Here is a 25207-nt window from a genome sequence, read left to right as displayed (position 1 = left end):
TGTTCAAATTATACATTGGCTAGCCTATTGGGGATAGGCCCTCATTTAGCTACAACATAAGTAAAAACACTATTGTCATTGAGTGTTTTTTCTTCTATTATTCTGCCTCTGTTAGTCAGCTCCTCTATTGGCCATGCCAGTCTTGCAGTATAGAGATACATTTTTTGTTCATAAGCAAATGTCACGCTCAAGTGATGCAAGCATATGCATGCAACAAAAAGCCCTGTAGTAGCTTATAAACTGTTGACCTTGACAAACTTAGCAGTGAGTGATGACCAATGAGTGATGTAAACACACAAGACTGATGGCTATAGCTATGTTTAACAAGTATATTATTCTTCTGGCTTTATTTAGCTCTATTTGTAATATTTTCCCCTGCTTGCTGGCTTGCTAGATAATCACAAGCCTTCGATGACATCTGCGATGGAGTAGATGATAACCAATTGATTACGTGTTTGCTAACTTGTATGAGCTGCATCTAAAGTCGGACGTGATTGTATTTACATACATTTTGATTTGATTTGATGTAAATAAACCGCTTTCTGATTTGGAGCTGTACGTGCAACTTTTCATGACGCAGCCGGGAAAAGGGTGTATATGAGTCTCCAGCTGCTTTCTGCACCAGTGCACAGAACTGAACATACCACTGGAGGTCACTGTGTGTCTGCATATTAGTACGAATCAGTCAGCCCCCTACCACCCCCCACACACACACACACACACACACACACACACACACACACACACACACACACACACACACACACACACACACACACACACACACACACACACACACACACACACACACACATACACACACACACATATATGCCTGGCCTGCCTTTCACAGAGCTAACAGGCAGCTAGTCAAGAACAGGGATGGAGTGTCAGTCACAGTGGCATTCTTGGCAGATTAAGGGGTGTCTGGGTAATTTGGAACAGGACAACACGTACAGAACATCCAATACTAAACCAACAGCATGCAGAGAGATGTGGGCAGAATGTGGTGCTATTCTATGATGTAATGATATGTTTACCTAAGATACATTTCTGCCTGCTGTGCCTTGTCAATCTTTTGAAAGGTTCAAGCAAACTGTTTATTTATTGTATGGAACTCTAAATTGGATAAGGCAAGAAATAAAAAATCTGACACATGGGTCGAGTAGAATTAGCTCTTACTCTACTGTTGTGACTTGTTTTTGTTTATTGGCACAAAAATAAGCATTATCAATCCATTCAAAAAGCATACAAAAAGAACAAGTCTAATGGGTGGTTAATATACTTCAATGGCTTGAATGTCTTCCAAGCAATGCTTTTGAAGAGTGATATAAAAAACAGAGATAGGGTAAAACAACTGAAGGAGGGTATTTTCTGTCATTATCACAGACATGGTGAGTCGGAGGAGAGGACACGATTCTTAAGCGCTACAAGGTAGTATGCTGACAACTGACACCTTTTCTCCTTTACACCTCCTCAGTCCTGCCTCACACTCGCTCAGTGTCTGGGTGGCACTGTTAGCATCATCCCCCATACGGACACAGACACTCAACCCTGGATCTGAGCACTCAGCCCAGTCCTTACAGCGACACTGGTTTGTTTGTCCTGTTAGAAGGAGACAAGGACAATGGCCTTGAGAACTGGTGCAGTTTGCACACATACATGGGAACACACACACGCACGCACGCACACACACACACACACACACACACACACACACACACACACACACACACACACACACACAGTGCAAGAGCATAGATCTACATATTACAGCCTTTACTTGTCTGTGTAACAAACATTTTGAATACAATTTAAATTCAAGTTAAACCAGAGTCGTACCGTCACAAGTCTCCCATAACTGGCAGTCGGTGCAGGGTGAAGTTGTGTTGGTTGGCCACTCGCAGGCGCTGTCCTCTGCCAGGTTGTAGCTCCTTCCCAGACAATTTAAGGTGTGCATCTTGCACACGCTCAGTCTATTTGTCCGACCATTCTCAAGATTGTTGGCACACACCTGTAGAGAAGACCTGAACAAAAGAGCAACATAGTTAGCTTGGGGTGAAACCCTGAAACTGCTGATGTGGGGTCAGTTTTGTGTTTCCTCTCCTAATGGTCAAGATTTTAGATCTGTGCCTATGGTAAAATTTGAGAAAGCATAGAGCATATTTAGAGTATGCAGAATATGCAGTCTAAAGGAGCCACTTCTCACATTTATTAAAGGGAGCTTACTTCCTCTATATCTGCAAGTAGTTAGAGTAGTTAAAGTTGCATATAGACAAAGGTTGGTAAAACATACGTGCACTCATAAGGCATTTTGCAGATACATTTGTCTTTGGCAAGTTTCTCCCATGGTTTGCATTGCCCTGCTGGGCCGTCAAGGTGATCAAGCGTTTTCGGTGCTGGATTCATAAAGGACAACAAAGAAATGTTATTTCATTTGGATTAGCCGAGGGTAGAGAATACCAACATTCAGGTAAACTGACAAATAGTAACACATTTCTACATGGGTTGATATCTGGGTAGGAGTTCAAAGTTGAAACAATTATGCATCAACCTACCCTGGCTACATGTGATGGTGTTGGGGTCCGGTGACCAGTGCAGACTGGAGTCACAGATGATCTCTTTGTCTCCCACTATGTGTCTCCCCTCAGGGCAGGACAGTGGGATACGTTCCCCTATGTCATAGGTGGGCTGCCAGGGAGAGCCTGTGACATCATTTAGAAGGGACGGGACATGGCACCTGGAGCCTGAAAGAAGGTGAGGGAAGTTATCATAATGATGTGTGTGTTTGGTTTTGTGTGTACGTGTGCGTGTGTTCCAGGGAAGGATTCCTGTGTGTGTGTGTGCAATAAAAACAACAACACAATAACGAAAGCGCCTGGGGAAACCAGTGGCGCTTTCCCCCCCCCCCCAATGCGGATTCCAGCTTCAATCTCTTGACAAATCAAAATGGCGCAAATGCAGAGGGCTGTTGTCACTGAAGCACTACTTACTCTTGCACTCTTTGGAAGGTGTGCTCCATGTCAGAGCAGCGGTGCACTCTGCGATCCTTATTCCAATCAGGTGGTAGCCCTCTATGCAGGTGTATTCAATCTTACTGCCCACCAGATACACATCTTTTGGATCCTGAGTTTAACAGCACAGATTATGGTCAAACACAGTCCAACCTATCCAGATGACGATGTCTACAAACGGAGGAACGGCGTTATAATAAGGAGGTTAAACGGCTACAAAACAGCAGGATGATGTTCAGGCTTTGGAGCCAGCCTTGCGCAACGACATTGGGATTAGTTGAATCCCTGAATCAGTCGTGTTAGTGCAAGGTTAGAGCAAAAGCCTGCATGCCCTGTATCTCTCCAGCAGCGGGACTGAAGGAAACAGGCAGTTTAGTGGTTATCTGTCCATCAATTCCTACCAGGACATAGCCATTAGGGAGAGGAGGTGGGCTCCTGCAGGTCTCCTTAGGTGGGACGGTCAGGTCAAAGCACTGAGGCTCCATGGTCCTGGAATTAATCACAAACAAACAGGCATTCAGCAAGGTCAGTAACAGTGGGATAATATTTTTTCATTTGTACCTTTATTTAACTAGGCAAGTCAGTTAAGAACACAGTGGGTTAACTGCCTTGTTCAGGAGCAGAACGACAGAGTTTTTCCTTGTCAGCTGTCTTTGTTATCGTTAAGTATGCCTTGTAATTTATTTGTTGTGCAGTGTTCATGTATAAAGTCTTATCACTAAGTAAGTAGAGAAGCAGCAGTAGTTCTGACTGGAGGTATTGCAGGTCTTGGTCGTCATCGCAGCCAGTCGTCTCCCTGACCTCTCCGTTGCAGTGACGGCCGCCTCTCTGAGGGGCGGGGTTACTGCATGCACGTGTTCGTGACCTCTGACCTCCGGAGCAAGAAGTCCAGCCAGACCAGCAAGACCAGCTGCCATGTATCACCCCTTAGGGAGGGAGGGAGGGGGACAGAGAGAGTGATGGAATGTAGAGTTGGGGTGAAAGAAGGACACAGAGTGAAAGGGAAAGGAAGGGCGGAGAGAGAGGGGATATGGGTCCATATGTAATCTGGATGTGAATGTAGAGAATGCCTGCAAGCGCCCAAGCAAACTTCAAGTTTGCGAGAAATGAATACACAAATGCCATCATCTGGAGTATCCACACGACGTGTCAAATGTCACCTACCCTCCTGCCCCTCCACCTCCTTCCCCTTCTCACAGGCCAGTCCGTCTGTCCCAGGTTTACAAATGCAGCTACACTTATCCCCAGCCATCACCACTAGGCCGTTGTTCCTGCAGGGCTGGCAGCGGCATGGGTGCCTCTCATTCAGGTACTGCTCTATGGCACGCTTCAGGTGGAGCCTCTTCATCCCAGCACACTGCACCTCCTTCACCAGCTCATACAGAGGCCTCATCTGGAACCATTCACACCAAACACAGGGAGGAACCAATATAGCAAGCCTTTTCCCAAGACAAAAGGATGAACTATCGTTTCAAAAGCTGTAACGTGACTCTGTAGTCCTTTTTAAATGTATAATTTCATTACTTAACCTGTTTTGCTCTACCTTGTGTAATTCACGGCTTTGCCCTCAACCAATGACGCCAGCTCAGATATCGTTTTCATCCACCAATAATCTTTCTCCTGTACCTCTCTCACCTTTCGTTTGATGACTGCAGGGAAGGTCCGCACAGACTCCGCCCAGTTCTTGTACATATCCCAGTTTCTACCTGGAGTGTTGAGGTCCAGAGCCTTGAGGGCTGCGATGTGTGCAGTGGCCCCTCCCTCCACATCCACCTTCTTTACCGTGTCAGACCTACTGATGGCTATTAAAGCAATAAAGGCATCAGTGATTAGAGTGGTCAGGATTTCATTGCAGAAGCATTACATGATGAGCTACCACAAGGGCTTCTGTATGGTGAATATATATAGAATATTGACTGTAAATATCAATAAATACTGTTGATTCATTTGATTCCATTGAGTCTTGAGCCTTCAGAATTACAGTGAGACCACTTGATAGCCATTGTAAAATTTCACACATCTTACATTGTACATCGTCAATTCTTTTGGTTTTTACATTGTTGCTTAAATAAACTTACATGGGGGGTTGGGTAGTGTATATTCCTTTTCATCCTTTCTACATTTCTCGGTTGTCCATGAAACGAACAGAATCCGGTGTTTGGTCTTGGTACACTCATTATACTTCCACGTGACCTTGGCTGCAGAAGCAGAAGGGAGAACGGTAACAACAACAAAGTCAGCACTTGCCAAGGAAAAGTTGGAACCAAACTATACTATATGAAAGGACATCCAATTCAGCTCTGACGGCTTAATTGAACAGTTATGATTTACTTTGTTCAAAGTCTTCTTCTCACCATCTGTTGCGAGCCTCATCTTCCAACCACTTGGGCCATTGGACCAAACAATGTAACCAACAGAGTTGATGTGTTCAAGCTATTGCACTGTAACTCCCAATACTGTTGTCACAAGAATGATATGCCTGCAGTGTCAACATTAGGGCAGCCTCAGTCTCAGCTGGAGATGCCTCAATTGTCTCACCCATCTGTGTGGCTGTTTCCTGGTCGATGCTGAGTAAGGCTTGGAAGTATCCACCCAGGGTCCCCTCAGACAGGTAGTGGGTTCCAAACCTCTCCACCACCATCCTATAGGTAGCGTAGTCGTACACAGTGGGGAGCGTGGCCAGAACCTTCCAGAACTCCTCAGACAGAGAGAGGTATCCTGGGGCCTGGTTCTGGAACTGAGCCACCTCCACGTTGTTCTTTACCACCAACAGGTGGTTGTTCTACAGAGCAAAAACAAACCAAAATAGATCATCTCACAATACCTTTATCACAGTTTTGGAAAATATTTGTTTTAAGTAGATTAAATAATGAGTCAATAATTCTAAACTCTGGAAGACAATGAATGAAAACAATGATAACAATGGATATCAGGTACATAGTGGATGTGAAATAAAATGGAGTCCTCCTCACACATGAACTGCTATTGCAAAGGTCAGGGGTCTGTTGAAAGGCATCTCTTAAGCTCAGCATATCTCCTAATTAAAACTAAGATTTATAGAAGACATTTCATCATACAGCTCCAACAGACCCTGTTTTTTTCCTCCGTCTGATGTAAGTCATAGTTGTTGAATCCTGTGGTTGTACCCGTCGTTGTTTCTCTCTTGACTACGTCCTTGGCGTAAGACCAGGAGCTGGTGTAGAATTCATCACTGAAATCATTCTGAACTTTGACCTGTACAGATAGGAATCATATACAGATGTAGGATCTTAATTTGATCACCCTGTTGCAATTTATATTCTTACATATATTCAGTCCTATGTGCTCTCTTTACAAATGTTTATTTTCACAAGTATGTTAACTGTGGGACTTTTTACCTCAAAGTTGTACCTCAGAGTGCTCTGGGGCAGCCTGTAGAGGACCTTGTTGTCCCCACTGAGGACAGTCCTGCACTGGCCTCCATAGCTCTTAGTGTTGATCACACTTCCTCTCTGTTTTCCTGTCACTGCATCAAACCTGGAAATTCAAGGAGAAGGCACCGCACATCACCACAGATGCCCAGGATTGTGTGTGTGTGTGAGAGAATGCGCGAGAGAAAGAGAGCGAGCGAGAGAGCGAGAGCGGGGGAGGGGATGAAGGAGAGAAAGATACCCCAGCTCTCACCCCAGTCCTAGTTGCTCGACATTGGGTGGTGGTTTGTCATTGTTACAAACAGGGAATGTCTTGTCTGGGCCACACTTCAGTTCATCCTGGTTGTCTTCCTCACAGTCCTGATCTCCATTACACACCATAGACTGGCTGATACACTTCCCTGTAGCACACAGGAAACACACACACGCACACATGTTAATATTTCATGTTCTGTGCTCAACATTTTTCTTACTGACTCTATTTTACATTCTGTTGTAAAACTGACTGAGGATTTTAAATGCATTGTTAATAACGTTTGATTTAATTACCTGAGCGGCAGCGGAACCTCCCTCCACAGCCTTCCTTCAGGGGGCAGCCTCGAGCAGTCTGACAGGGCTGGGTCTGAGTGGCCCCTCCACTGCATGGGCTCCCCCCAAACTGGGCATATACCACCATGGCACGAGTCCTAGACTAAAACACATCGATATACCCCAACATTGGTCTAATTTCAATAAAGGGTAATACACAGGCATGACTTCGGATGATTGGTTTGATTTCTAACCTGTGTTTTAGTGCAGCCATCACACTCTGACCAGTCTCCGTAGGATCCCCACTGGCAATGCACTGGCTCCACACAATTACTGGGTGAGAACATCCCAAAGAAGAGCCATGACAGACAGATCAGAGAGACTGACAGACGATCCTAAGGAGAGGAGAGGAATGCTGCAATTCAATTCTGTTTGTATTTCACAACTTTCCAACAGCCTGAGCCTAAATTCCTAACGACTATACAGCAATATTGTTTTTACCTGCGAAATCAACTGAGTATATTAAAAGGAGTAAATAGTGTATCGATGTGAATCATCCTACCTTCATGTTGGGAGTTTGCATGAGCTTTCTGTGGCTGTGGACATTCCAGAGTATTATATCTCTCTCTCTCTCTCTCTCTCTCTCTCTCTCTCTCTCTCTCTCTCTCTCTCTCTCTCTCTCTCTCTCTCTCTCTCTCTCTCGCACGCACGCACGCACGCACACACACACACACACACACACACACACACACACACACACACACACACACACACACACACACACACACACACACACACACACACACACACACACACACACACACACACACACACACACACACACACACACACCTGACCCCTTCCCCCAAAGGGGTCAGATACTTGTGGGAAGGGATTCTTGTAAGGAACTTTTTTTTCTCCTTTCCAAGGAACCAGGAGATTTATTTACAATGTGTTGGACAGAAAGAGAGAGAGAGATTCCTGTGGAGAAGGAGAACATACAGTATTGCATCACAGTTTTTCTGCCAAAATCTCTCTCTTTGTGACCCTAGGATAATACAACTATAATTCTGAAACAGAAACAGTCTGAAGTGGTTTCCTCGTTTCCTCTGAAAATAGAGAATAAGGTAAAGCAATATGGAGGACGTCAAGCAGGTATTTCACCTTCCCAGTTCTCATAAAATTAAATCAAATTTTGTCAGGGCAGACAAGGGAAAGAACTCACAGAGAGAGGAAACAGTTTTAGACTATTACTCGACAATAGTCCAATTGTATGTGCCTGCCCCAATGCATTTGCTGCCTGAGATAAGAAACACTGGAGGGCAACAGAGAGCTGTTTCCCCCTCACATGTCTGGCACTGCTGGCATCTCCACCAATTACAGTGTGCGGGGTCAAGTATGTATGTTGACAAAGTTGCCTTTTTTTTGGTTTGAATTGTGTTGTTGTTGTTGACGTCTGTAAGAAGGCAGTTGTCCTGATGTTTATGGTGATGTCATATCATTGAATATACCTTTAAATATATTGTTTCATGTGACAAGGTTTGACCACTGAGGATCTTTAACTCCAAGCTACAGACATAGACACACACACACACACACACACACACATGCACACACACACACACACACACACACAACAGTGTTGCCAAGTTCTACACTCTAAACTGATAATTGCTCAATGAAATAGCCTTCTCATGAAATAGCCATGAAATAGCCTTCTCATGAAATAGCCATGAAATAGCCTTCTCATGAAATAGCCTTCTAGTATGGTTTTGATAAAAGCCTCCATAAAGAAACCCAGAATGGATCCCCTACTGTGTTATGGAGGGAGCTTACCGGAATGTGCAAGTGTGTGGAAACTACATCCACTTATAATTGTGGACATAGATCAGCTGTCAGTGTGTCCTTGAAGGAGGAGGCAGCTGGCAAGTTTGTATGCATATCTATCCCCTGCAGGCTGCCAGTATAATGGTTGCTCTGAATAAGCAGGTGGGAACTCTGCTGGAATATGCATCTCATATTTGACTAGGGATGTGAATGTATCCCCTCTCGTCTGGCAGTCTGTCTGTCTGTCCATCTGGCAGTCTGTCTGCCTTCCTGCCTGCATGTCTTTCAGTCTGTCTGTCATACACTGTAACTGGTTCAGGGTTATGGCTAGGTTTATGGCTAGGGGTTGAGCTGGGAAGTGGATATGAAGCTAGGTTTAGGGTTGAGCTGGGGAGTGGACATGAAGTTGTTAGGGTTAGCCATAGAGATAGATAGAGGACTCATCTTCATATCTGTGCCATTATAGCATCTGCGACAGCATGAGCAGCATCATTAAGGCTACAACTCATAAGAATCTCCACCCAGTTGATTACTTTGTCTGCTTTAAAATGGCGGAAGCATGTTGGAAGCCCTCAATGCCACTAGAGGCCTCTATCATTCTCTATGGTGTTAGCCTAAAAAACGAATTCTAACCCTCTGAATTCCCAATTTAACCCCTGAATGTAGCCTTATGTGTAGTGTGTGATGTGACTCAGCTACAGTGACTTCAGAAAGTATTCATGCCTCTTTACTTATTCACATTTTTGTTGTGGTACACCCTGAATTCACCCACCTACACACAGTACCCCATAATGACAAAATGAAAACATGTTTTTGGAAATGTTAGCATAAACAAATGAAATACAGGTTACAGCTACGATGTGGAGAGGAGCAGCAGCTAACTAAAGAGGCTGTGTAGCTTCAACTATATTCGAACTAATTATTCAATGCCTCACTTCAAACATATTTTAACTAATTATTCAAAGCCTAGTTACACATTTTGTTAACTAATTGTCCAATATATCAGTCACATGGAAAAACGACTTAGAAACGCAAAAAAGCAGACACTGCAGGTAGAGACGACACGAAAATGTCTTCTCTACCTGCAGCTAGCAAGGAAAATGGCGGAGAAGAACAGCCGGATGACCCAGTTCGAAATGAGATTCGTAAAATCAACAAAAATCTTGAACGGAGAAAATTGCAAAAGTGGGTGAAGGTGTGGCTGAAATAAAACATGCAGTGGGCTCATTGTAAACAAAAGTCAATATTCTCGACAACATAGAAGAGAGGACATCAACCTTGGAGGGCAAGAACAACCGCCTAAACGACACTGTTGAAAAAATGGAGACGGATCGAAAAACTCGAATGACTTTAATACAGGGAAAATTACAGTCCGGAGAAACACACTTCGGATCAGTGGGGCTTAAAATTCACATAAATATGGTGGGTTGTGTGAAATACATTTTACTCAATCTATTTGATAACACACAGGAGGAAGTGAACATGACCATCAAGAGAACCCATCGGCACTGCGCCCAGGACCAGCCCCACGCACCCCCAGCCTATCCTGGTGAAATTCTAACGATACACTGACAGGGAGAAGGTCCGGCTCAGAGCAAAATAACTTAGGACTTTTCACTGGAAAGGGACAAAGGTTTTCCCTGACTCTCCCAAGGAGGTTCAGGACAAGAGAAATGTGTCCACGGAGGTGAGGCATGTGTATGAAACGGGGGCTGAAATACTCGTTGCAATATCCTGCCGTGTTCTGGGTTACAGTTACGTCGTTTCACAAACCCAGAGGAGGCAAAGAAATGTGTGGCGGACGTCAATGAGACCTAACAAATTGAGTAGCGGGGTATGCTATGGAAGATCCACATGGTGGCGGTGGTTCATCACGGACAGACTACCATTTTTCTCTAAGGTGATAGGAGAACTTCCTATGTTGTGAGTAACAGTCTCATTGAGTATTTCAAATCAAATCAAATTTATTTATATAGCCCTTCTTACATCAGCTGATATCTCAAAGTGCTGTACAGAAACCCAGCCTAAAACCCCATACAGCAAGCAATGCAGGTGTAGAAGCACAGTGGCTAGGAAAAACTCCCTAGAAAGGCCAAAACCTAGGAAGAAACCTAGAGAGGAACCAGGCTATGAGGGGTGGCCAGTCCTCTTCTGGCTGTGCCGGGTGGAGATTATAACAGAACATGGCCAAGATGTTCAAATGTTCATAAATGACCAGCATGGTCAAATAATGATAATCACAGTAGTTGTCGAGGGTGCAGCAAGTCAGCACCTCAGGAGAAAATGTCAGTTGGCTTTTCATAGCGGATCATTAAGAGTATCTCTACCGCTCCTGCTGTCTCTAGAGAGTTGAAAACAGCAGGTCTGGGACAGGTAGCACGTCCAGTGAACACGTCAGGGTTCCATAGCCGCAGGCAGAACAGTTGAAACTGGAGCAGCAGCACGGCCAGGTGGACTGGGGACAGCAAGGAGTTATCATGCCAGGTAGTCCTGAGGCATGGTCCTAGGGCTCAGGTCCTCCGAGAGAGAGAAAGAAAGAGAGAAAAAGAGAATTAGAGAGAGCATACTTAAATTCACACAGGACACCGGATAAGACAGGAGAAGTACTCCAGATATAACAGACTGACCCTAGCCCCCCGACACATAAACTACTGCAGCATAAATACTGGAGGCTGAGACAGGAGGGGTCAGGAGACACTGTGGCCGCCTCCGTTGATACCCCAGGGCCAAACAAGCAGGACATATACCCCCCCCACACACTTTGCCAAAGCACAGCGCCCACACCACTAGAGGGATATCTTCAACCACCAACTTACCATCCTGAGACAAGGCCGAGTATAGCCCACAAAGATCTCCGCCACGGCACAACCCAAGGGGGGGAACCAACCCAGACAGGAAGATCACGTCAGTGACTCAACCCACTCAAGTGACACACCTCTCCTAGAGACGGCATGGAAGAGCACCAGTAAGCCAGTGATTCAGCCCCTGTGATAGGGCTAGAGGCAGAGAATCCCAGTGGAGAGAGGGGAACCGGCCAGGCAGAGACAGCAAGGGCGGTTCGTTGCTCCAGAGCCTTTCCGTTCACCTTCACACTCCTGGGCCAGACTACACTCAATCATATGACCCACTGAAGAGATGAGTCTTCTGTAAAGACTTAAAGGTTGAGACCGAGTCTGCGTCTCGCACATGGGTAGTCAGACAATTCCATAAAAAGGGAGATCTATAGGAGAAAGCCCTGCCTCCAGCTGTTTGCTTAGAAATTCTAGGGACAATTAGGCCTGCGTCTTGTGACCGTAGCAAACGTGTAGGTATGTACTGCAGGACCAAATCAGAAAGATAGGTAGGAGCAAGCCCATGTAATGCTTTGTAGGTTAGCAGTAAAACCTTGATCAGCCCTTGCCTTAACAGGAAGCCAGTGTAGGGAGGCTAGCACTGGAGTAATATGATCAATTTTTTGGGTTCTAGTCAGGATTCTTGCAGCCGTATTTAGCACTAACTGAAGTTTATTTAGTGCTTTATCCGGGTAGCAGGAAAGTAGAGCATTGCAGTAGTCTAACCTAGAAGTGACAATTCATTTTTCTGCATCATTTTTGGACAGAAAGTTTCTGATTTTTGCAATGTTACGTAGATGGTACGAATCAGGTGAAAAAGCAGGAAAACTGTTGGCCTGTCAATTGAAATCTAGAGAAACAGATCAGCAAGTAGGTTGCATCAGAAATAAGACAGGCAAGCTGATTACCAATCATAAAGAAATAAACAATATATTTTGAGATGTCTATCAGGAACTTTATACTTCAGACGGTCCTTTAGATATGCAGAAATCAGAGACATTCTTTCAGAATTTGAACCTTCCTCAACTAACAAAGGAAGACAGGAATTGACCGAATCTATAAGACAAGCACCCAGTCGTAAAACTCCAGGGTTGGATGGGATACCCAGTGATACATGTGCTTTTCTTATAACTCATTTATATGTTCTATTCATGTGCTGTTCTATAAACCAATTGTTGTGTTCATGCAAGTGGCTGAATGAACAAATCCTCATTATCAGTAGCTGCAATATGACAGTACGCCCAGACCTTGTTTTGAGAACGAAAGATATATCTCAGTTTCAAGGTGTTAGCTTGGAGAGAAGAAGCCTCGTGCAGTATTGGTTTGTTACATGTTATGAACCAGTATTGGTCGGTCACACGAATTAAACAAAATAATAAACAATGATTCATATTAAGATTGACTTTGAGTGTCCCTGTGTAAGAATTTCCACAACAGCAGCTTAGCCGAGAAATATTGAAAACATTGAACACATTGATTGACACAGGTGAGCTCCCACCTTCTATGGGTGATGCAGTAATAACCCTAATCCTCAAAAAGGATCCCCATGAGCGTGGGAGCTACCGTCCAATTTCTTTGATAAATTGTGATAAAACTTTTGACTATGAGGATGAATCATATCTTTAAGAAAATCATCCAGAGCAGGTGGGATTTGTGAAAGGCAGAACTTCATCTGATAATCTTAGCGCCTATTGCATGTTGTCTGGAATGCAAAAGATTTGGATACTTCAGTGGCAGCCTTATCCCTAGACGCAGAGAAGGCCGTTGATAGGGTGGGTTGGGAGTGGGATTACCTGCATTGTACTATACATACATTTGGATTTTGTACAGGGCTTTCAGAATATTTTATTTATTTATGTACAACGACCCCAAACGATCATCTTCATTTTCAATAGGATGAGGCCCGAAACAAGGTGACTGTCTCTCACTTCTCCTATTTATTATAGTGTTAGAACCATTAGCCCAAGCCATTAGGCTGCATCAGTCAATGAAAGGGGTTAATATGGGAGGTAGGGAGAATAAACTACTGCATTATGCAGACAACATATTACCATTAATATCAGACCCCCAACTCTCCATACCGCCTTTACTGGACCTTGTAAATATCGGGCTATAAAGTAAAACTGGACCAAATCTGAAGTAATACCCCTATCAAAACATTATCTGAGAAATGACCTCCTCAGCTGGAGGTTTCAATGAGTCCCTCAAAACTGGAGGTACCTGGGGACCGTGATCTAGAGAACATGATTTCTGAAAACCTTGACCCACAATTGAACAAAATTCAACTCCAGTTTCAGAGCTGGGATAAGATACAAATCTCATTATGGGGTAGGATACAGGTTATAAAGATGGTCATAGCTCCTAAACTGAATTGCGTCATCAGCATGTTAACACTATCCATACCTGTCTATACGTCTAAATCCGTAGACAAAATTATTAGAGGTTATTTGGGTTGGTAAAAGGGCCAGGGTGAAACTAGCGAGATTACAGGCAAAGACTGAGAAGGGAGGATTAAAGCTCTGTCGTGACTTTACCTTCATTAATCTGATGACTGTTATTTATTTAATCCACTAGTAATGTAATAATGTAACAATTAACTCATTAGGATTTGGGGCACCACGAAAGAAGTTGTTTAAAGAGTTACCATCTCCCGAATTAAACTCTATAAGGTCTTTACCTATAACATCCATAAAACAGTCAACATATTAATCATAACCTCTTATCATATCCTCATTCTGAACAATCGTAACCTTCTTGGATCTGCAAAAATGTCAGCCCTCCCCATGATTCAGTACTAAATCATAACACAGAATAGACATACATCATTTACATGAGACAAAGGTCCCTAGTGGGCTGACAAAACATGACGCTGATTACACGGAGATGGGGGAAAAAGAGAGATAGAGAAAAATGGACACTTATTGTGGATACATTCTGTAACTATTCTCCCATTAATCATATACTTTGCGCACGAACCACCGCCCATTTGGAGTAAGAAATCATGAAGGTGTTTACGTGTGAAATGCCTTTGTTCGTCGTTTATTTCTGTGGGAACCAAGCAGAAAGGGGTTCGGTTGGCCTTTCCTGGACTTTCCTGGACTTGAGGTCACAATGTCCTTCTTGTCCGTGGCTTCAATGACTTGTTATGTAGTCTGGAGCAGAACTAAAAGGTGGTGTTACCTTCCACTCATTCTGGAAGATTGGTCCTCTGAAGATAGGCTAATCAGCCGTGTCGATGATCCCCAGTGGGGTGATGAGAGGAACATAGTAGATGATGGTTTGAAGAGAGTAATAGGATAGTTCTACTTGAATTCACTTTCCTAGATACCATACTTAGGACAGCTAATTAGATCCTCGTGTTGGTATTCAGGATTCGGACCACAATGGACATTAGCTGAAGCTCTTCGTCTCTCTGGTCTAAAGAAAGGTGAGTTTATTTCTTCACCTTGTGTTGAGGTTCAAAGTTTCAACCCTTTCTAACATGTAGCTAATGCCTCAGAAAGTGGTCTAAAGGTTGATTTCTCTTCCAAGCCTTTATGCACTCTTGGTCAAAAGGGGTGTTCCGTCATGCTGACATGCTCTCTGATCTCACTCTGGGCATGATTACTTATTGTGCAAAGGATATCAAAAACTATTATCTCATTAAAAAACGAAAATCATATTCCTATCTTAAGAAAAATACCTTCATCACTTTTCATATTATATGCTCAGCACATCGGATGAAACCTCATACCTGTAATGGCCATACTTTCCAAGTTACAGTATTTCCTCCATAAGATTTTTAATGACATCACAAAATAATCAACCATATGACATTGGTTTTCCATATCTCCCCACTGATCATTCCCAAATTCTTTATGTTAGAATTATTGTTCCATTATCCACTTTTTGGAAATTATAATTTTGGACAGGTAAAGGTCTCTGGAGACAAAGGGATATTCCTTCAGCCAATACTGGAGGGTATAGAGAGAGTCCTCTCCTGCTTAATTTACGACCGGATGTGGAGGTGTCAAAACTAGCCCAGTACTGGGACACATAGTGGGACAAAACATTTTCTGGAAAGATTTGGGAAAAAAGGGGATACAGATCGTTGGTTGTCTATATCAAGAAAACACTTACCTCTTTTGAAGAACTAAGGTCCAAGAATAATTTACAGAAACAAGACTTTTGTAGATATTTCCAGCTTAGTGAATGTATGTTTAAGGTAGGACAGAATAACAAAAATTCCATATACATTCTGATATAAGTGTTAAGATTGAAATCCTTTGCAAATGTCCACATATAGCAGGGCTTACAGTGGAAGTCAGAAGTTTGCATACACTTAGGTTTGAGTCATTAAAACTAATTTTTCAACCACTCCACAGATTTCTTGTTAACAAACTATATTTTTGGCAAGTTGGTTAGGACATCTACTTTGTGTACATCTACAATTGTTTACAGACAGATTATTTCAATTATAATTCACTGTATCACAATTCCAGTGGGTCAGAAGTTTACATACACTAAGTTGACTGTGCCTTTAAACAGCTGGGACAATTCCAAGAAATTATGTCATGGATTTAGAAGCTTCTGATAGGCACAGGGCTGGCAGCATCATGTTGTGGGGGTGCTTGTGGGGGTGCTTTGCTGCAGGAAGGACTGGTGCACTTCAGAAAATAGATGGCACCACGAGGGAGGAAAAGGATGCGGATATATTGAAGCAACATCTCAAGACATCAGTCAGGAAGTTAAAGCTTGGTCGGAAATGGGTCTTCCAAATGGAACTGAAAAAGCGTGGACGAGCACGGAGGCCTACAAACCTGACTCATTTACACCAGCTCTGTCAGTAGGAATGGGCCAAAATTCACCCAACTTATTGTGGGACGCTTGTGGAAAGCTACCCAAAACGTTTGACCCAAGTTAAACAATTTAAAAGGCAATGCTACCAAATACTAATTGAGTGTATGTACACTTCTGACCCACTGGGAATGTGATGAAAGAAATAAAAGCTTACGTAATTGCTGGACTATTAAGCACACCTGAATATAAACCGCATCCACTGAATTATAAAAAAATATGTATTTTGTACATAAATAAGCCGCACATGTCTATAAGCCGCAGGTGCCTACCGGTACATTGAAACAAATGAACTTTACACAGCCTTTAAACGAAACACGGCTTGTAACAAAAATTAAACAGTAGCCTACCAAGAAAGTAATTGGTCACTATCTTCCTCCTCCTGTGCACTGAAACCACTGAAGTCATCTCCTTCGGTGTCGGAGTTGAATAGCCTCAGAATTGCTTCATTCGATGTTGGATCGTTTTCATTGTCGCTCTCGTCACTTTTATCCGGAGGCAAATACCCGCCGAGCTCATGCTGCCCCTTCAACACGCAGCAGTCCAGCCTTTCGAAACCTGTTGATGATAGTGGATTTTTTTGACAATGCTCCACGCTGTCAGGACCCACTGGCAGACTTGACCATAAGTTGCTCTTCGCATGTTTTAGTGAAGGATTTCTCCCCACTTGTCATCCAAGCCTCCCACTGAACAAGGAGCGCCACCTTAAATGCACGATTTACACTGTCGAGTGGCTGCAAATACTTTGGGCCATCTGCTTTTCTTCCCTCTGAAAGCTTTTGTTGTCTTTTTGCACTGAGTCAGTTCCTCACGCTGCTTTCCAACGTCTTATCATCGACTCATTAAGGCCAAGCTCCCGTGCAGCAGCTCTATTTCCTTTTCCAACAGCCAGATCGATCGCCTTCAACTTGAAAGCTGCATCATATGCATTTCTCCGTGTCTTTGCCATGATGAGGGTGACAAAATTACTACTGTAATCAGAATGATGGGAAGTTTGAGCGCGCTCGATTTACGTCACATTATGTGACGGTGCTCAGTTTTTTGGCGGCATGAATCTTGTGAAAGCGGGAAAAATCCATAAATTAGCCGCGTCATTGTATAAACCGCGAGGTTCAAAGCGTGGGAATAAAGTAGCGGCTTATAGTCTGGAAATTACGGTAATTAAATCATTCTCTCTACTATTATTCTGACATTTCACATTCTTAAAATGAAGTGGTGATCCTAACTGACCTAAGACAGGGAATTTTTACTAGGATTAAATTGTGAAAAACGGTATATTTGGCTAAGGTGTATGTAAACTTCCGACTTCAGCTGTATATACAGTGCATTCGCAAAGTGTTCAGACCCCTTGATTTTTTCCACGTTTTGTTACATTACAGCCTTATTCTAAAATTGATTAAATTTGGGGTTTATGGCCTCCCCGGTGGCACAGCGGTCTAAGGCTTGAGGCGTCACTACAGTCCCGGGTTCTCAGGCTGTCACAGCCGGTTGTGACCTGGATACCCATGAGGTGATGCACAGTTGGCCCAGCATCGTCCGGGTTATGGGAGGATTTGGCCGACTGGGATTTCCATGTCCCATCGCGCTCCCGTGACTCCTTGTGGCGGGCCAGGCGCCTGCAGGCTGACTTCGGTCACCAGCTAGTCGGTGTTTCCTCCTATACATTGGTGCGGCTGGCTTCCGGGTAAAGCGAGGAGTGTGTCAAGAAGCGGCTTGACAGGGTCGTGTTTCGGAAGACGCATGGCTCTCAACCTTTGCCTCCATAGGGGAGTTGCAGCAATGGGACAAGACTGTAACTACCAATTAAATATCATGAAATTGGGGAGAAAAAGGAGTAAAAGTACAAAAAAATACAAACAATAGCCCATAATGACAAAGCAAAAACAGGTTTTTAGAAATTATTGAAAAAACTGAAATATCACATTATTCAGACCTTTTACTCAGTACTTTGTTGATGCACCTTTGGCATTGATTACAGCCTCGAGTTTTCAGCCTCAAATGGGAGTTTCTCTGTTTCTCTGTTCTTCTATGCAGATCCTCTCAAGCTTTGTCAGGTAGGATGGGGAGTAGCTGCACAGCTATTTTCAGGTCTCTCCAGAGATGTTCGATCGGGTTCAAGCCTGGGATCAGGCTGGGCCACTCAAGGACATTCAGAGACATGTCTTGAAGCCACTCCTACATTGTCTTGGCTGTGTGCTTAGGGTCATTGTTCTGTTGGGAGGGGAACCTTTGCCCCAGTCTGAGGTCCTGATTGCTCTGGAGCAGATTTTCATCAAGGATCTCTCTGTACTTTTCTCCATTAATTTTTCCCTTGATCCTGACTAGTCTACCAGTCCCTGCCGCTGAAAAACATCCCCACAGCATGATGCTGCCACCACCATACTTCACCGTAGGGATGGTGCCAAGTTTCCTCCAGACTTGACACTTGGCATTCAGGCCACTCTACCATAAAGGCCTGATTGGTGGAGTGCTGCAGAGATGGTTCTCCTTCTGGAAGATTCTCCCATCTCCACAGATGAACTCTGGAGCTCTGTCAGAGTGACCATCGGGTTCTTTGTCATCTCCCTGACTAAGGCCCTTCTCCCCGATTGCTCAGTTTGGCCTGGCGGCCCGCTCTAGGAAGAATCTGGGTGGTTCCAAACTTCTTCCATTTAAGAATGATGGAGGCCACTGTGCTCCTTCAATGCTGCATACATGTTTTAGTACCCTTCCCATATCTGTGCCTCGACACAATCCTGTCTCGGAGCTCTAAGGACAATTCCTTCAACCTCATGGCTTGGTGTTTGCTCTGACATGTACTGTCACCTGTGGGCCTTAAATAGACAGGTGTGTGCCTTTCCAAATCATGTCCAATCAATTGAATTTACCACAGGTGGACTCCAAATTGTAGGAACATCTCAAGCATGATCAATGGAAACAGGATGCACAATTTTGAGTCTCATACCTAAGGGTCTGAATACTTGTGTAAATAATGTATTTCTGTTTTTTTCTTTTTTTTGCAAAAAGAATCTAAACCTGTTTTCGCTTCATCATTATGGGGTATTGTGTGTCGATTGATGAGGATTTTTATTAATTCAATCTATTTTAGAATAAGGCTGTAAGGTTACAAAATGTGGAAAAAAAGAAGGGGTCTGAATCATTTCCGAATTAACTGTATAGCCACCGTTTGTTTATATGTGGATTTAATGGAAGTTGTAAGGGCCTAAAGGCCGTATGGTGAAAAAGACTTGGAGGTAACATTTGGAGAGGAGGAATGGTATATAATAGTACAACAGATGCTCCTCCCTATTAGAGATGCCCGGTCAAAGCTGATTCAATTTAAAGTGTTCGATAGGATTTATTGGACACCTGAGGTTGAACAGAATAGGTTTGATAGAATCCAACCTATGCTGGAGATGTCAGTCAAGTACAGGAGGCATGATCCATATGTTCTCTAACTTTCCAAGCTTACATACCTTTAGACAGAAGGTATTGGAAAAGATTGGGGATATTCTGGGTACCACAATACTTGCAAATCCTGCTTTGCTATTACTGAATATCACTAAGGATATTGATGGACTGAGAAGCTCATGTTTAAACTGGCTAAAACTTGCTCTAACCACAGCCAAGCGAGTCATATTGAGACACTGGAATTTATATACATTCATTGTCTGTCAAGATATTGTTTAGTGCCCAATGTAATTCAATTGCATTGTTGTTATATCGTGAAAGGAAACAATACAAACTATAATTACAAAAAGAAAATTAAATACAGAAATACCTCATTTCCGTAAGTATTCACACCCCTTTGCTCAGAGACTCCAAATTGCGCTCAGGTGCATCCAATTTCCGTTGATCATCCTTGAGATGTTATTACAACTTGAGTCTACTTGTGGCCAATTCAATTTGGACATCATTTACGAAGAAACTATACCACGAAGTCCAAGGAACTGGCCTTAGATTGCAGAGATTGTGATGAGGTACATACAGTATCTAGGGAAGGGTATAAAACTATTTCTAGACTGTTGAACGTTTCCAAGAGCACAAGGGTCTCCATCATATGGAACTACCCGGCCTCTGCCTAGAGCTGGCCGTCAAACCGAATTGAGCAAACGGGGCAAGAAGGACCTTGGTCAGGGAGGTGAACACGAACCCAATGACCACTCTGACAGAACTACAGAGTTCCTTGGCTGAGATGGAAGAACCTGCCAGAAGGACAACAGTCTCTACAGCACCAATCTGGGCTTGATGGGAGAGGTGCCAGACAGAACACCTGGAATTTGCAAAAAGGCATGTAAAAGAATCTGAGGTCTGGTGTGACAAAATGTTTACTATTTGGCCTTGATGCAAAGCGCTTCCAATCCGGAGAAAACCAGGCACAGCTCATCAAACTTCTAACACCATCCCAACTGTGAAACATGGTGGCAGCATCATGCTATGGGGATGCTTTTCAGCAGCAGGGACTGGGAGACTGGTAAGGATAGGGGGAACAATGAATGGTACCAAATACAGGCAAATCCTTGATGAGAACCTACTTCAGAGTGCAACCTACCTTAGACTTGGGGGGGCGAAGATTTACATTCGAACAAGACAATGATCTTGAACATACAGACAAAGCAACGCTGGAATGGCTTCAGAACAGGAATGTGAAAGTCCTTGAGTGGCGCAGCCACAGCCCAGACATGAATCCCATTTGTGGAAAGTAGGGATGCACCGGTATGACATTTTTGGCCGATACCGATATCCAATATTTTCCTTGCCAAAAAATCTGATACCGATAACCGATATTTAACATTTTTGCAACCTTTTAAGCATTCTAGTACAGTTAAATAGTTGACACACACACACACACACACACACACACACACACACACAGACCAAAAAGTTATTTTGTTGGCATTTACGTATGTCCCCATTACCAGTAAAGCATAATCAAAACCTATTTCTTTCAACAAGGAATTCATCATACCTGTCAATGAAGTTTCAGCTCTGTCTGTCTGCGGCCTCTCTTCCATCTTGTCCAGCTGTGTCTGTAACATTTCACATAAACCCTGTTTCTTGTCTGCATCGAAGTAGCGGTCCTTGTACCTAGCATCTTTGCACAGTAATGAGGCTCAGAGAGAGTGCCACCGAATCGCTTGTTCACAGACATACCCAAGACAACTCAAAGCTGTAAAAGCCGCCAAATGTGATTTTTCAAATGATTGACTCGGGGGTGTGAATACTTATGTAAATAAGATATTTCTGTACTTCAATTTCATTACATTTGCGAAAATGTCTAAACATGTTTTCACTTTGTCGTTATGGGGTATTGTGCGTAGATGGGTGAAAGAAAAAAATCTGTTGAATCCATTTTTAATTCAGGCTGTAACACAACATGTGGATTAAGTCACTGTAAATACACCAGTCCCCATGCCTGGGCTAGGTAGAGGGTTTATTAAGCTGTCAGCCAGCAGAACATGTCTTCAATTGGAACTTGTCTGAGGGTTTGATTGCCCTTTTTAAAGTGTCATATGGCCTGCATAGGCTGGAGGCAATATTTTTCTGCTTTGAGTACGTTATAATTTTTTACATTTTATTCTAATAATTTAAAAAAAGCTTTAACTAGAAATGTCAGTTAAGAACAAATTCTTATTTACAACGACAGCCTACCGGGGAACAGTGGGTTAACTGCCTTGTTCAGGGGCATAACAACAGATTTTTACCTTGTTAGCTCAGGGATTTGATCCAGCAACCTTTTGGTTACTGGCCCAATGCTCTGACCACTAGGCTGCCTGCCGCCCCAAATATAAATACAATTTAAAACTGCTTTTCAGGTGGAGTCTTTATTTTTTATCTTTTGCAATCTATCCATTTCTCTCTCTCTCTCTCTCTCTCTCTCTCTCTCTCTCTCTCTCTCTCTCTCTCTCTCTCTCTCTCTCTCTCTCTCTCTCTCTCTCTCTCTCTCTCTCTCTCTCTCTCTCTTTCTCCCTCCCTCCCTCCCTCCCTCCCTCCCTTTTCTCCTTGGGAGGTTTGTTCCCTATCAAGCCATGTGTCAATATTCTTAAGGAACTGTCATTCACTTTACATGTTAACTTTCCTCACAGCCCCTGAAGTCACACTTGTCTGGTTGGCTTCATAATTAAAACTCCAGAGCTAGTTTTCACTTGACTCTCTGGGGCTAATAGGAATGGCAAGGTTTTATTGACAACCTCGTTATGTTCAGATTAATCTATATTTTTCAACGCAATATTTGGCGGGCCCTTAACTCTTAACTTGGAATGCAATATTCACTCCAGTGCTGATTCTGTTAGCACACAGATTGCCAGTCTGAGCAAAGTCAGCCAGATAATGTGACAAGCCTTCTAATCAACTAGCATGAGGAAGTGCCCGATGGAACAATTTATATTACAGACCCTCCTGTTACAGAACACAGTACTTCTATCCTCTCACTCACTTCCCTCCTTCTAACCTCCCTCTCTTTCATCATCTACTATGGCCATCTTTCATTCTCTTCCTTTGACTTCCCATTCCTCCTTTTTCCTACCTTTTATGCTCTTTTTCACTTTCCTCCCATCTGTCTGTTCTTCTGTTATTTTCATTCTTAAAAGTATAAGCCATTGGAGGGGGATCATTTAGCTATTTGATGTGGAATATTAGGACCCCTTTAGGTATAAAAGAATACACAATTATTTGATAAAATATTGAATTTAGGCTTTGCTACTATTGTCCAGAGAAACTCGATGAATAACATATTCATAAATGGACCCTAAACAATTCATATACCTGTGGAACTGTCGTTAAGACACTAACAGCTTACAGACAGTAGGCAATTAAGGTCACAGTTATGAAAACTTAGGACATTCAGAGGCCTTTCTACTGACTCTGAAAAACACCAAAAGAAAGATGCCCAGGGTTCCTGCTAATGCTGCAAGGAGGCATGAGGACTGCAGATGTGGCCAGGGCCATAAATTGAAATGTCCGTACTGTGAGATGCCTAAGACAGCGCTACAGACAGACAGGACGGACAGCTGATTGTCCTCGCAGTGGCAGACCACGTGTAACAACACCTGCACAGGATCGATACATCCGAACATCACACCTGTGGGACAGGAACAGGATGGCAACAACAACTGCCCGAGTTACACCAGGAATGCACAATCCCTCCATCAGTGCTCAGACAGTCCGCAATAGGCTGAGAGAAGCTGGACTGTTGTAAGGCAGGTCCGCACCAGACATCACCAGCAACAACATCGCCTATGGGCACAAACACACCGTCACTGGACAAGACAGGAATGGTAAAAAGTGGTCTTCACGGTTTTGTCTCACCAGAGGTGATGGCTTATTGTCGAAGGAATGAACATTACACCAAAGCCTGTACTCTGGAGCGGGATCAATTTGGAGGTAGAGGGTCCGTCATGGTCTGGGGCGGTGTGTCACAGCATCATCGAACTGAGTTTGTTGTCATTGCAGGCAATCTCAACGCTGTGCGTTACAGGGAAGACATCCTCCTCCCTCATGTGGTACCCTTCCTGCAGGCTCGTCCTGACATGACCCTCCAGCATGACAATGCCACCAGCCATACTGCTCGTTCTGTGCGTGAGCCCAGATCTCAATCCCATTGAGCACGTCTGGGACCTGTTGGATCGAAGGGTGAGGGCTAGGGCCATTCCCCCCAGAAATAACATCTCACAGCAAGAATTGGCACATCTAGTGCAGTCCATGAGGAGGACCCCCCCCCCCCCCTTTGTTCAGGGACAGATTATTCCATTTCTGTTAGTCACATGTATGTGGAACTTGTTCAGTTTATGTCTCAGATGTTGAATCTTGTTATGTTCATACAAATATTTTCACATGTTAAGTTTGCTGAAAATGAACACAGTTGACAGTGAGAGGACGTTTCTTTTTTTGCTGAGTTTATAAGAAAGCTCAGGATATATATATATATATATGTGTAATATATATATATATCTAATGTGTGTAATATGTGTAATATATATAAATATCAAATATATACAGTTGAAGTCGGAAGTTTACATACACTTAGGTTGGAGTCATTAAAGCTCATTTTTTCAACCACTCCAAACATTTCTTGTTAACAAACTAAAGTTTTGGCAAGTTGGTTAGGACATTTACTTTGTGCATGACACTAGTCATTTTTCCAAAAATGGTTTACAGGCAGATTATTTCACTCATAATTCACTGTATCACAATTCCAGTGGGTCAGAAGTTTACATACACCAAGTTGACTGTGCCTTGACTGTGCCTTGACAGCTTGGACAATTCCAGAAAATGATGTCATGGCTTTAGAAGCTTCTGATAGGCTAATTTACATAATTTGAGTCAATTGGAGGTGTACCTGTGGATGTATTTCAAGGCCTACCTTCAAACTCAGTGCCTCTTTGCTTGACATCATGGGAAAATCAAAAGAAATCAGCCAAGACCTCAGAAAAACGATCGTAGACCTCCACAAGTCTGGTTCATCATTGGGAGCAATTTCCAAATGCTTGAAGGTACCACGTCCATCTGTACAAACAATAGTAACCAAGTATAAACACCATGGGCACACGCAGCCATCATACCGCTCAGGAAGGAGACGCATTCTGTGTCCTAGAGATGAACGTACTTTGGTGCGAAAAGTGCAAATCAATCCCAGAACAACAGCAAATTACATTGTGAACAGACTGGAGGAAACGGGTACAAAAGTATCTATATCCACAGTAAAACGAGTCCTATATCGACATAACCTGAAAGGCCGCTCAGCAAGGAAGAAGCCATTGCTCCAAAACTTCCATAAAAAAAG

General features: G+C 43.4%; 1 protein-coding gene across 1 annotated transcript; it reads right to left on the bottom strand.

Annotated features, from left to right (window-relative positions):
* Positions 1–1189: 1189 nt before the first annotated feature.
* Positions 1190–7535, bottom strand: LOC139411164 (complement component 7a). The gene is made up of 17 exons (XM_071157071.1): positions 7515–7535; positions 7207–7347; positions 6974–7115; positions 6678–6825; positions 6392–6530; positions 6105–6248; positions 5553–5796; positions 5093–5212; positions 4650–4816; positions 4179–4407; positions 3766–3940; positions 3416–3503; positions 2994–3126; positions 2559–2747; positions 2297–2399; positions 1843–2027; positions 1190–1605 (listed from the first exon to the last, which is right to left on the bottom strand). Exons 1-17 carry the CDS (start codon positions 7533–7535, stop codon positions 1421–1423), a joined length of 2553 nt encoding a protein of 850 aa, XP_071013172.1. The 3' UTR covers positions 1190–1420.
* Positions 7536–25207: the final 17672 nt, after the last annotated feature.

Source organism: Oncorhynchus clarkii, chromosome 6 (assembly GCF_045791955.1).
Source record: "Oncorhynchus clarkii lewisi isolate Uvic-CL-2024 chromosome 6, UVic_Ocla_1.0, whole genome shotgun sequence".
Classification (NCBI taxonomy): domain Eukaryota; kingdom Metazoa; phylum Chordata; class Actinopteri; order Salmoniformes; family Salmonidae; genus Oncorhynchus; species Oncorhynchus clarkii.
This window is presented reverse-complemented; position numbering and strand designations above follow the sequence as displayed.

Coding starts and splice junctions, on each gene's coding strand:
- LOC139411164 (XM_071157071.1), bottom strand. CDS start 7,535: ATGCAAACTCCCAACATGAAG. Junction 3,941..4,178: donor GGAGGTGGAGGGGCAGGAGG/GTAGGTGACATT, acceptor TCCCTCCCTAAG/GGGTGATACATGGCAGCTGG. Junction 2,028..2,296: donor AAAATGCCTTATGAGTGCAC/GTATGTTTTACC, acceptor TCTTTTGTTCAG/GTCTTCTCTACAGGTGTGTG.